The following is a 13,493-nucleotide window of genomic DNA, read 5'->3' on the forward strand; positions in this document are numbered from 1 at the left end:
CTCCAGCCCCATGGGGATATGGACAGCACAAACTGGACTTGGGCTACTTAAAAGAAAGAGGATGTGAATGTGGAAGGGAGTAGGGAGGATGTGGGAGGAGATAGGAGGAAGAATGAAGGGGCAGATATGATCAAAACACATGGTATAACATCCTTAAAGACTAAGGACCACTATTACATTTTTAGTAAAACATACTTGGTACCTAGAGTGCTAGGCTAAGGGTGGCCGATCTTCTTAAGCCCGTGTCCTCTGTCATTCCCCAAGCCCTCCCTTTCTTAAATCTCCAGGCTCTGTTTGTATTTTCCTCTTTTTTTGAGACAAGTTCTTCCTGTGTTGCTCAGGCAGACCTCAACAATTCTCCTTCCTCAGCCTCTTCAGCAACTGGGCCCTGAGGTGCAGGCTAGTACATCCTGCATCCTCTTGAGGGACTGAAAAGCAGTCCCAAGCATCGTGCTTCTTCTTTTATAAAAACTGTAGCATACTCGAAACTGACCTGTTATAAGTGAAGGATACTGTGAGCAAAAAAACTTATCGGATCAAAGCACAGCCTAGAGCTCAGTGTGCAGCATTCTGCAGTGTTGGCTGTTTCCCCTGGTGATCACTAGCCCGAGAACAGATCTAGACTCAGAACTGTAAGCATGGTTTGTAAGCACAGTTTATTCTAAGAGGGTATGGCTTGTGTCTTAGTCATGTGTTCTAATGCTGTGAAGAGACACCATGACCGTAGCAACTCTTACAAAAGAAAGCTTTTAATTGGGGCTGGTTGCCACATAGGCTGCTTCTCCAGGTGGGAGGATGGAGTGCTGAGCTGGGACTAAAGGTAACTGAGCAACTGAAGTTGAGGACAGATTTAGAGTGCTGAGCTAAGTATTGGGGAGGGCATGCTAGCTGCAGGAGTTTACTAATGCCCAGCAGTTGAGCCAATAGCTCAAGTTGAAATGGAGCAATGTGTGTGTCTGTGTTTTTCATCTGTGGATTCAATATACTCTGGACAGAGGCTGGTAGTGTGGCCCATTCCTAGAGTTAAGGCTGGGTAGCAAAGCTATACGCAACAACCAGTGACACAGTTCCCCCACCAAGGCTATACCAACTCCAACAAAGTCACACCTCCTAATCCTTCTCAAAGAGTGCTACTCCCTTATTTCAAATATATAAGTCCACGGGGCCATTCTTAACTCAAATCACTACAGCTTGCTTTTCATTTTGAGACAGAGTCTCCCTGTGTAGCCCTGGTTAGCCTGAAACTCTAGTAGGTCAGGCTGGCCTTGGACTCACAGATATCCACCTGCCTCTGCCTTCCAAGAGCTGAGATTAAAGGTGTGTGCCACCACACCTGTTGGATTCCTTCCTTCCTTCCTTCCTTCCTTCCTTCCTTCCTTCCTTCCTTCCTTCCTTCCTTCCTTCCTTCCTTCCTTCCTTCCTCCCTCCCTCCCTCCCTCCCTCCCTCCCTCCCTCCCTCCCTCCCTTCCTCTCTCTCTGTCCTGTCCCCCCACTCCCCCTACTCCCCCGTGTGTGTGAGTCTGGGAGGAGATTAGGTGTCATGCTTGGTGGCAGGTACCTCACCTGCTGAATTATGTTTTTTTTTTTTTTTTCTAAAAAAAAAGTTAAAAATAAAAATTTTTCACAAGTCAGGGGCTATCTGTATACAACCCTAGCTGATGAACATTTTCTCTTTGAACCCAACCTTACTCATACATACACTATCAGATTATATAAATCCCCTACATATTTCCTTAATGTCGGCTATCCAGTCAGTAGCTCTGAATCATTACATTTGAAGGGTTTCATAGTGAATTTGACTAATGTCATTTCATTCCCCCATACCCACTTCCAGCTGTCTTTTACTTTGTTGAGGAGTGTGGGGTGTGTGTGTGGTTGGCCTGTGGTCAGTTCTCTGTCTTAGAGTTTTTGTCACTGTGATGAAACACCATGACTAAAAGCAAGGTGGGAAGAAAGGGTTTATTTGGCTTACACTTCCACAACACTATTCATCTTGAAGGAGGTGAGGACAGGAACTCAAACTCCTGGAGGCAGTAGCTGATGCAGAAGCCATGGAGGAGTGCTGCTTACTGCTTGTTCCCCATGGCTTGCTCAGTCTGCTTTCTTATAGAATCCAGGACCACCAGCCCAGGGATTGCCCCACCCAAAATGGGCTGGGCTATCTCCATCAACCACTAATAAAGAAAATGCCCTACCGGCAGATCTTACTAAGGCATTTCTTACAGCTCCTTCCTTTCAGATAACACTGGCTTATGTCGAGTTGATAAGACTAGCTAGTATGCCCTCATTGTCTGGGTTCTTTCTGCATTTCCTATAGTTACATCTAACGGCTTGATCAAGTTTGATTTTTATTTTCTGGTTCAGAATAGATGGCAGATTTGATCATGTTTTCCTTCCTCCTTTAAAAGTTATGGTAGGGCATGAGTGAGGACTGTTACAGGACAAAGAAAGGAAGAAAAGGAAGGAAGGAAGGAAGGGAGAGTGAGCATGCTTGTCAACTATGTGCTGCAGAAAAGCAGCTAATAGGCTGCGGGGGAGATGTATGTGTCAGCTTCGTGGGTTACTGTAGCTGTAGCACAAGCTGGGTGACTTCCAGCAACACAGCATTCTCACTCCAGAGGCTGCAGGCTCTGGGCGGTGGTGTGTGTGTGTGTGTGTGTGTGTGTGTGTGTGTGTGTGTGTGTGTGTGTGCGTGTGCCCGTTCTGTCTTCCAAGCTTCTGGCACTGCCAAGGATCTGTGACTTCCCTTGGCACATTGGCTGCTTCACTGTTCTCTGTCGCCGTCATCACGTGGCTTTCTCCCTGCGTGTCGGTGTCCAGATTTCCCTCTTATTCAGTCCCACTGGACCAGTGCCACCTGCATGACCTCATCTTAACTTGATTCTTCCACAAAGACCCAGTTTCTAAATCAGGCCAGTGTTGTCAGGTAAGCCAGGCACGAGGATCTCAGAGAGTCTTTGTGGGAGACAGTTCAACCCACTACAGTCATTTAAAAGGACAGGATGGCATGGACTCAGCCACACCATTAACATGCTGTACATAAAGATGGCATGCAAGGACTAATTCAGGCAGAGGTGGGGTGTAGCTTGGTGGTAGGAGGGCTGCCCAATGTGTGAAGCCTGGGCTTGGCTCCTTCACTGAAAAAAAGAAACAACAACAACAACAAACCAACACAAGAGGGGCTGGCATGTGCCGAAGACTGCTCACCTAGCATATGCAGAGCGAGCTCTGGGTCCAGTCCCTAGCACCACATGAAGTGGGTGCTATGGCATGCACCTCTTATCCCAGCACTTAGGTGTTAAGAGACAGGAGGATCAGGAGTTTGGTTATCTTGGGCTATATGAGTTTGAGGTCAACCTGGGCTACCCAAAAGCCTGTCTCAATCAATAGAAGAGAAAAAGTACCCGCCCCGCCCCCTCCTGTGAGACTCGTGGAGCTGGCGGAGGTCTGAGGCCAGGAAGGCATCACTCCCCTCCCTTAGCCTCTTACCCTGCTCTGCTGGTTGCAGTACTTCTAGAAACTCTTGTCATATACTATTTTAGGAGCAGCTCTTGGGGTGATTCCTAATCAAAACTGTCAAGTACAGAAAGCACCTGAGTGAGGGCCACAGCACCAGAGACAGCAGGGAGGGAGAGGAGCGGCTCGCATGAAGTAGCCACTGGTCCTGTGTGGCCAGGTGTCGGTTGACAAGCAGAGCCCAGGGCTGGGCCTAGAAGTAGTACCACGCTAACGTCACGGGTGGCAGCGTAGCCTGGCAGTGTTGGAGGAATCAGAAAACTCGCAGCAAACCACCTAGGAGCTAGACGTGTGTGCACGTTCCTGAGTGTTTATTCCAGGACTCATGTTCACTCGCATGCTATTCCAGAGCAGATGTACTGGGCACGAGAGGCTCTGTCTGCCTCTGGCTGGATGACTGTGTGGACTGACTCCCCTGGGGTGGGGGAGCGAGTCTTGGCACACAGGATGAGATGGGGGTGACAGTTGGCTGGGCTTGGTGCTTTCTGGTGTGTCTCACTGGAGAGGAGCAGGGGAATCATTGTCTTCCCTAGGAAACTACATCAGAAAAGGGATGTGGGGCAGACGGGGTGTGTGGGTGGCTTTCAGATGCCCATGCCCAGAGGCAGACATCAAATGAGTAAACTACGTAAGCGTACTGCAGGATTGTATTCTGTAGCTTTGAGCATCAACCTAAGCCACTGCTGTTTCCAAGGAGGGTAGGGTAGGTATGCGTGTGCAAAATTGGTACTTTAGCACACACAGACTAAAAAGAAACCCACCCCACCAGCCCCTATGATGATTCTTGTTGACAGGGCCTTGTTCTGCAGCCCGGGCTGGCCTTGGATTGAATGCAGGTTGGGGGCAGCCCTGAAACTGGGAAGGTCTCCATCTTTACCTGCTGCACTGGCAGGAGTGTGCTGCTGCCCCCAGCTCACGTGATAGGTCTCTTTTTAAAACAGATTTATTTTGGGTTGGAGAGACCACTCAGCAGTTAAGAGCACTGACCGCTCTTTCAGAGGTACTGAGTTCGATTCCCAGCAACCACATGGTGGCTCACAACCATCTGTAATGGTATCCGAGGTCCTCTTTTGGTGTGTCTGAAGACAGCAACAGTACTCATATACATAAAAACTCTAGCAAACTGGTAGACAGGATTTATTTTAATTTTCAATCTGAAAAACAAAACAAAACAAAACCCGAAAACAAACCCCCAAACTCTGCTCATATATACACACACAGATATATAGTGTCAACGTTTTCAGAGCACTGACACGAGGGTTGTGGGGGGTGGGAGGGGAAAGAGTTTCCCTTCAACTGCATGACAATACTGTTTTATGTGTCACAATAAAAGTTACAAGCGTCTTGTCAGCGGTCACACAAACATCATGAGTTTACATTTCAACACACAATAAAAAAAAGACGTCTTCCGGTACTTCCCTGCGACCACAGCCCGTTTTCATAAACGTTTAGAAGATCCTACAGTGGTTGTTTGGAAGGCATAGCCTTTCCAGATCCAAACTAAAATCTGGAGAGATTTTCCACTTGAGAGAACAATCAAGGTTTTATTCGTAGGTATGGTGACGTCTACTCACCAAAGGATGTAGGAAACCTGCATGAGAGTAAAAATAAATAAAGCGCTGTTGCCAAGCCAGCCTCGCTAACACGGCAGCCAGAACAGGACGGACGCAGAGCGCTTAGAAGCATCACGTCACGTTTTCAGTTGCCTGCACTCAAATTAAAACTTTTCAACCAACTGAGTGAAAAGGAAGAGACTGGGTAAAAGGTCTGAGGATGCTCACACTTGGGCTGGGTGTCTCTTCAGCAGCACTTTGGGGCGTGCGTGCGGCAGCGGCGGCGACATATTGCATCTGGACATAAGGCACCGTGATCTGGACGTGCCGTTCACTCGCTTTCTGTCACCTGTTCCATCCCAGTGACTTCTTTGAAATGAAAAGTAGTACTATTTCAGGACACAGTGCACTTTAATGACATACAGCATTGAAAATCCTTCAGACAGGTCTGAGGACAGTCTTTGAACGCAAGCCTGAATCTTCAAGCACATAAAATCTTTTCCTATACTTACAAATCACTGGAAAAATACCCATCGCTAAACCCTGGTATACATTCTTAGCCATTTTACTCTCTTCTATTGCAGCCAGTGTTCATGAGGCAAACCGTGACCCCGAGACTTTGTTCAAGTTCTCCTGCGCGGGCGTCTACATTCACGGCGGTCATTCAGTCTCTGTCTCCTTCTGTTTGGCACCTGCCAGGGAGATGGAAAGTGGGAGTCTCAGAGCTTGTGCTCGAGGCCGGGATCCCTGCACCCAGCCTGGCAGTGGCTTCCAGACAGAGAGAGGTAGGAGGAGTAAGTGGTCACAAGAGCCCCATCCCTCCCACCATCACCTCGGCTCCCTTATGACACCTTCCTATTCTAAGTGTCGATTCCACTGCTAAAAAAGTAAAAATAAGCGGGCAGGGTTCTTCCAGCTGCCACCTTCAGAAGATTGTTACTTTTTTAAAAAACAAAGCATTACAACACATCTAAGGACAACCGCGTGTAGCCCCTGGGTTTCCACAGGAGGCGGCAGACAAAGCCACTGCACTGCCCACGGCACCTCTCTAGGCTCTCACCTGAATGAACCTTTTTAAAAACAATTTCATGTGTATGGGTGCTTTGCCTACATGCATCTCTACACCATGTATGCGTAATGCCCACGGGGGCCAGAGTGGGTGTCAGCTTCTCTGGGACCAGAGTTGCAGGAAGTCGTGAGCCACCACGTGGGTGCTGGGAATCAAACCTGAGTCCTCTGGAAGAGCAGCCAAGTGCTCTTGACCTCTGAGTCATCTCTCCAGCCCCTGGCCTCTACCTTCTGAGGGCATGCTGTGTCAGGCTACACTTAACTTGGAAAGAGATTAATAACGTACTAGAGCAGAGGGCTGTCTTACAACTCTCTCTATCAACCAGGCTGGTCTTGAACTCACAGAGATCCGCCTGCCCCTGCCTCCCGAGTGCTGGGGATAACGGTGTGAGCGGTGGCTGGACTTATCTCTCATAATTTCTGTGTGATGTTGCTGCTGTCCAGGGTCCCCGTGAAGCTAATTCTTTCATGGTGTTGGCTCTGTGGATTTTGCATCTGAGGCAGGACTGTGGCGGTTGCTGGGGACTCTTAGCCTGAGTTGTTTTAAGAACAGGCTAATTACAACAGCTAGTCTTTTGTCTTTTTGAATTTCCTTTTATTAATTTTTTTTTTTTTTTTTTTTTGGTTTTTCGAGACAGGGTTTCTCTGTATAGCCCTGGCTGTCCTGGAACTCACTTTGTAGACCAGGCTGGCCTCGAACTCAGAAATCCGCCTGCCTCTGCCTCCCGAGTGCTGGTATTAATTTTTTATACTCCATATTTTATCCCCCTGATTCCTGTCTACCATCTGGCTGTCCTACATCCCATACCTCCTCCCTACCCCCCACCTCCACGTGGATGCCCCCATCCCCCACCTCACCTGACCTCTAAACTCCCTGGGGCCTCCAGTCTCTTGAGAGTTAGGTGCATCATCTCTGAATGAACACACACCCGGAAGTCCTCTACTGTGTGTGTGTTGGGGGCCTCATATCAGCTGGCGTATGCCGCCTGTATTCAAACAGCTCATCTTAGCGGAGACTGATTACTGAACTAAAGAAAAGCAATACCACTACAGTGTGCACATAGTTTAATGATCAGCTACGAGAGTTCAGCACCTATTGTCATGTCTGTCTTGGGTCTGTGACTCTGTGGGAAAAGGCTAAGCTGGTTTTCTGTCCTGCTGCTGGAGAGGTGGGGGAGGGGCGCAAAGAGAATGTAAAGGAGGATGTGACTGTTTTCAGAGCCATCAAGCTACCTCTTTCTACAGACACACAGCCAGCTCGCCACCCCTGCTCCTCTGTGTGTTTCCTAGAAGATTTGCTTACCCAAGGAGAACATTGGAACTTCAAGATGAGAAGGAAAGCGAGAAAGGACTGCAGAGCAACAAACACAGGGTGGGTGGTAGGGGGAGACCTCAGCATCTCAGTGCCTGTCCTGGAAATCAGTCAATCTATCTATCTATCTATCTATCTATCTATCTATCTATCTATCTATCTATCTATCTTCCTACCAACCTATCTACCTTTCTCTCTATCTTTTGAGCCTTTTCTCTCTATCTCATATCTTTCGATTATGTTCCCTGGTTGACCTGGAGCTCACAGAAATGCACCTATCTCTACTCCGCAGGTGCCAGGATTAAGTACATGTGATATTATGCTGGCCTAAAATCTGCATTTTTTTACCTGCTGGTGTGAGGATCAGGGCTTGCAGGATGTCTGACAGGGAGATAATACCGACGATACTATCTGCTTCATTCACTACAACCAGCCGATGGACCTGCAAAGAGAAAAAGCCCAGGTGTGAGTTTACTGTTTGTGTGTGTGTGTGCGTGTGTATAGGAGGGGTACATTTGCACACAGAGGCCAGAGGTTTCTTTTTGTTTTTTATTGCTTCACTTTATTTATTTATTTATATTTTCTGTGTATGAGTATTTTGCCTGCATATATGTCTGTATACTACACGCATACAGTGCAGTTGGATGCCAGAAGAGGGTGTCTGATCCCCTGGCACTGGAGTTAAAGATGGTTTTGAGCAGTCATGTGGGTGCTGGGAATCCAACTTGTGTCCACTGGAAGAGCAGTCAGTATTCATAGCTTCAGAACCATCTCTCCAGCCCCACATTAACTTCTAAGACAGAATCTCCCCGTGAACCCGAGGTTTCCCACTCCACTAGCCTCGCTGGCCACCAATCTCTGCCACCAGGGCTGAGGTTCCAGGACCATACTGTTGCCCCTCGTGGGTGGGTGCTGGGATCCAAACCCAGGTCCTCATGCTTGCACAGAGGCGATTTATCCACTGAGCCACCCTCCTGGCCCACATGTGACCAATACAATGAATGTGGCTAGAAAGCCAGAACTACACAGTGGGCAGTCTGCAGAAAGGGTTGGACCCAGAGGTAAAATATAACATCCATTGCTTGACCACAGCAAGAAAAACCAGCCCGTTCTGTCTGGTGAGCTTTCAAATTTCAAAGTATCTATAAAGGAATGATACAGACTCCAGATTACTAATCTTTTTTTTTTTTTTTTTCAAGACAGGGTTTCTCTGCATAGCCCTGGCTGTCCTGGAATTCACTTTGTAGACCAGGCTGGTCTCAAACTCAGAAATCCGCCTGCCTCTGCCTCCCGAGTGCTGGGATTAAAGGCGTGCGCCACCACGCCCGGCTTCAGTCTCAGTGTCTTGTAGCCAGTAGCTAACTGGCTTTAGATGGCAAACATGTCTAGGAGGCTGTGGGACTGAGGAGTGGGCTCCCTGCTGTCCTCTCCTACTGTGGGTTTTCTGTGACATTCAGGTATCAGTGCTAATATTCAAGAGGCTATGCTGAGGCAGAGTGAGGCAAGTGTAGTCGCCTCGGGTGCTCTCATTTGAATGAGAGAGCAAGTGCACAGTGTGGAAGGGTAGGCCAACCTTTTGATGTCCTAACTTGCTTTAGGGTAAATCACTGTTTGCTCTGGTTAGCTGACTACCTGTGGCCCTGCAGAGTCATCTGGTGAAGGAATTTTAGTAAGAGACATGTAACTGAGAGAACAACTTATTTACATCCTATTTCCCTTCAATGGCATCTTTCAAGCCACAGACCTGCAAGAATGCAGGTGTTCTCCAGTTTCCTGCACCAATGTGAACACCATATCCAGCAGGAGGCTCCTGTCAGTCCTACTGTGTCCAGCTGGCCCCTTCTCTATGCAAACACACGAGTGAGTGGCAACTCCTGAAAGCTTACTGGCCTCAGCACCTGGCCTGTTCTCATCTGTAGCTCTTACAGTGGATTCCATCAAAAAGGTGTCCACTGTCGTCATAGGGAAAGATACCTTCCCTATTGCTGCTTATGATCTGTGCATATGATTCTAAGGATGGTCATGAGACATTAGGATACATTCATAAACGTTAGAACCTTCTAGAAAACAAGATGGATCTAGAATAGTTTTAAAAAAGGAGAGAGTTCCCTTTAAAATGCTGTGCTAAGAACTGAAAACAGCCGGGGAGGGGAACACTGATAGAATGAACTCCGGTGCCATGTGGAGGGAGGTTAGACCCTGTAGGATGGAGGCTGAGGTTAGACCCTGTAGGATGGAGGCTGAGGTTTCCAGGACAGCGGCTGGACTGCGTGAGGTGCGGGGGAATTCTAGCAGCAACGTCTCTCAATGCAGCACAGGACTTTACATGTGTAGCTTTCACTGAGGAAGTTTATGGACGCCTCTTAGTGATCTCCAAAGTAATCAGGCATTTTGCCTCTTAGTTTGCATGCCTAAATATATAATATCAAAACAGCCTTGTTACTGGGAGCTCATTTACACAGTAGGGAATGTTCTGGAAGGAACAAAATTGCATCCTTCAGTCCTTGATAGTGACACTTGAGGGGAGGGATGGAGAAGGGACAAGGGCGCACAGGAGGCCGCTCCTCATCCTGACTGAGGAATGCTGTGGGGTGAGAAGGTAGAGGGCAGGCCCTACAGTGGCCCCTCCCCTCCTTCCTGGGAACCCTGTGCAGGTACACTGGAACATCCCACAAGCCCTTAAGTGCAGGGGAGTGCAGGGCTCGTATGTGGACACATGGGCAAACATTTGAGATCACACACACACACACACACACACACACACACGATATCAGAGTTTTGCTTTATCTTATTATCATTCACTTTGTTAAAATAACATGATACATTTTTCCTTTAATGTCCCAGATGCTCTGACAGGATGCAGCGACTAAAAGCCCCCAGGCAGCTCTTGGTTTTCAAGTGTTCCCTTTTTTTATTCTATGAAACTATCTTGCCAATATTTTCCACTCACAAAACCTCATAAAACTCAACTCAGCAAGCCTTCCCATCTGTGTATCAAACACTGTTCTGGGGTTCAGAATGCTGTGAACCCACTCCCATCCTACAGAACCCGTGGCCTGCCCCCCCCCCCCCCCCCCCGGCTGGGTCCCAGCCTCCCAAGGCTGTCTCCTCATGACTTGCTCTGAGTGCTGGGCTGCGGGCCCTCACCTCGGCTCTCACTATCCTGTCCACGATGGTCTCCAGTGTTTCCAGCTTACTGCACTTCACCACACCCTCAAAATACTGCGAGCGGTGCTGCAGGGCCTGGGTCACTGTGATGTCCAGGTTATTGTACGTTTTCTCAGCAGCAAGATTCTGTAAGAGTCGTAAGAAAAAACTACATCCATCACTTCCATTTGCATGAATGAGCAAGCTGATTTTTAAAAACATTAACTGTAGAATCTGGCATCCCGAGTTCTCTTCCCAGCTAGCATCACGCCTTCAGCATGGTTACCTCACTGAACTCAGTCACGTTCCTAGGTGAACCTTGATTACGGAAATGTTCATTTGTGGTTATGTTGTTAGGGTGGGGGACCCAGTATTTTATGCAAACTTAACAGGTGCTCTACCACTGAGCTACACCCTAAACCTCTCCCCAACTCCCTTTTTAAATTTTGAGTCATGCTGTTTTGTATATTTAAAGAGATTTTCCTTTACTTATGCGTGTGTGCATGCACACACACATGCATGTCTCTGTGAGTATATGCATGTGCAGTACCCATGGAGGCTGGAAAAGGCCATTCTATCCCTTGAAGCTGGAGGTACGGGTGTTTGTGAACCCCCAACACTGAGATCTGAACTCTGGTCCTCGAGACTCACATCATGTACTGTTAATCTCTGACAGGCTACATTCTGAGAGTGTCTGTTGTGGAGACAACGAGCTCCCATCAGAATGCCCAAGTAAAGATCAGCACAAACGTACACACAGCTCACTGGCAAAGCAATATTATCAGATACATCTCCCCTGAGAGGAGACTGAAATTCTCCAAGACTTTCACTCGAAAGGTCAGGAATTATTACATCATGGAATAAACAACTTAATGTATTTTAAGTCTTCATTTGTTTTAAAATGCATTCTGAATGACAGGCTTAAAAAATGAAAAAAAAAATACTTACAATTACATCAAACTTGGAATAAATATCTACAACTTTTCCTAAAAATGAAAACATATGTTAGAAAAACATTTTAGAAACAGTAACGCACAAAAATATATATATATCAGTCTTAACTAGGTAACTACTGTGGATCACAGTGTTCAGTAAAAAAAAGGAGCTTTGTTTAGAAGTAAGCAGGAGAGGGAATTTTGATGTAAACTGAAAACCGAGCCTGCTTAAAGTTGTCATTTTCCTAACTGATGACTACGGAGCTGCAGCCCAGCACTCGCTGCTCCTCCTCCGCTGTCTGCTCGCTCACTTCCCACTCATCCCGGCCCAGGAGCAGGCGTGGTCTCACAGACCTGACTCATCCACCACAGGCAACGCGGATATCCGTCTCTCCACGAAGATGTTCAAGGCTTTGATGATGGGAGTGTCTGGGTGAATGAAGGCAATATTGTGGTACGTTCCGATTCCAAGCTCATCCAGGTTCTGCTTCATGAAGGCGGGCTTTGGCATGTCAGACATCTGAGCAAGAAGAGACGTGAGAATGTTCTAGAACCCTAGCATGCCCTCTCAGTGCGCATACATCCAGATCTGAATGAAAAACTATGTTCAACAAACTAAAGGCAAGTCTTTCCTAAAAGTCAACTTGGTGTCTCATCGTCATGAAAGAGTTATCCATCAGAACTATCTCTCTCAAACCAGCTAACCACACGTTGTCTTTGTACAAGAAACGATTCTAGATATTCAGTTTCCCTTCTCTTTGAACCAAAACAGTAGGAAGAAGATGAGATCGACAGGTTTGTCTGGGAAACTAAGACCTGAAAGCCAGCACCGAGTGAACCCTTTATTCTTAGGTGATTTTTATTCAGCCCTGGGATCTGAAGCGACAGGAAGCCCTGTGTGTTTGCAGATCCTGGGCCTGACTGGCTGACTACGACTAAGCTGTTCCCTGTCCCCACCTCCAATGACCGCACGCTTCCCGGGTGAACCTGACTTCTCACTATTAACAAAGAATAAGCCAGCTGGACAAAGCAGACAGACCTCTGAAAATGCACTTCCCTTTTCTCACTACCTCAGAGGAGGAGGGGTAAACTGCAGAAAGTCTAGGATCAGGCTGGACTACAACAAAAAAATGTCTATGGTTTCAAAGATCCACCTTTTATAAAGGGCAGAGTTGATGCCATCTTCCTGGTGTACCTTATAATTATCAGGAAAAGATGAACAATTAGAAGAAACAAAATGTTCAAGTCAAAGAGTTCATCAATATTCAAATCATGAGACTCCTAGAAATTTAGAGAAAAAAAAAAGAGAGAGAAAAAGACCTATTAGGTCACCTAATCCATCTCAACACAGAAATCCCCGCTTCACTGCCTGCCTTTGCATGCTGGGGAGGGTATCACCACCCTTCCCCAGAATGATCCTGATCCAGTAAAAATCAGGCCATCGTGTTTCTTTATTTAAAAAATATGTATTTTTTTTTCTATCTGAGAACTCCTGGCTGAATATTCTGGCTGCAAGGTTCTACCTGCCATATTTGCCCAAATTAAGGCAACTTCCTTCTCTTCAGACTAGATGAGTGACACCATGAATAAGTGCTAACAGCACCAGTGGACTGGGCTGCGTAAGGACACCTCATGCAAAGCCCCCAGCATTAGTGCCTGCCAGTGGCCAGCTGTCAGACATGGGCTCCAGGGGCGGAGCCACCAGCCTAGCAACCGTGCGTGGGCCTTGAGCACCGGCCCCTCTGCCTAAACCCTTGGTTCCTGAGATGTCTCAATAAGGAAGGCTTCTACAATCCCCATTACCAACTGACGGACAAGACTCCTTGCTCGCTCTTCTTTAGTTGCCTAGTAAATGCCACGGGCATTTCAGCAAATTATTCTTCTCCCAATTTAATCAGGAAATGCGTTTTGTCTCTGGATGCTCAGTTACACATGTCTCAATCTCTAAACCCTTGACACCTC

General features: G+C 47.3%; 1 protein-coding gene across 7 annotated transcripts in view; it reads right to left on the reverse strand.

Moving 5' to 3' along the window:
• Positions 1-4,635: 4,635 nt before the first annotated feature.
• Positions 4,636-13,493, reverse strand: part of Prkag2 (protein kinase AMP-activated non-catalytic subunit gamma 2) — a 243,021-nt gene continuing 234,163 nt past the window's right edge. For all 7 annotated transcript variants that reach the window (XM_021161710.3, XM_021161709.3, XM_021161711.3 and 4 more), the window contains 5 exons: positions 11,886-12,051; positions 11,545-11,582; positions 10,597-10,743; positions 7,798-7,891; positions 4,636-5,761 (listed from right to left, as the gene is read on the reverse strand). In XM_021161710.3, the coding sequence (XP_021017369.1) occupies positions 5,730-5,761; positions 7,798-7,891; positions 10,597-10,743; positions 11,545-11,582; positions 11,886-12,051 (477 nt within the window). In that variant the 3' untranslated portion in view covers positions 4,636-5,729. The remainder of the gene's footprint in view (positions 5,762-7,797; positions 7,892-10,596; positions 10,744-11,544; positions 11,583-11,885; positions 12,052-13,493) is intronic.

This window comes from Mus caroli, unplaced genomic scaffold, assembly GCF_978045245.1.
Source record: "Mus caroli unplaced genomic scaffold, Mus_caroli_1 scaffold_4, whole genome shotgun sequence".
NCBI lineage: Eukaryota > Metazoa > Chordata > Mammalia > Rodentia > Muridae > Mus > Mus caroli.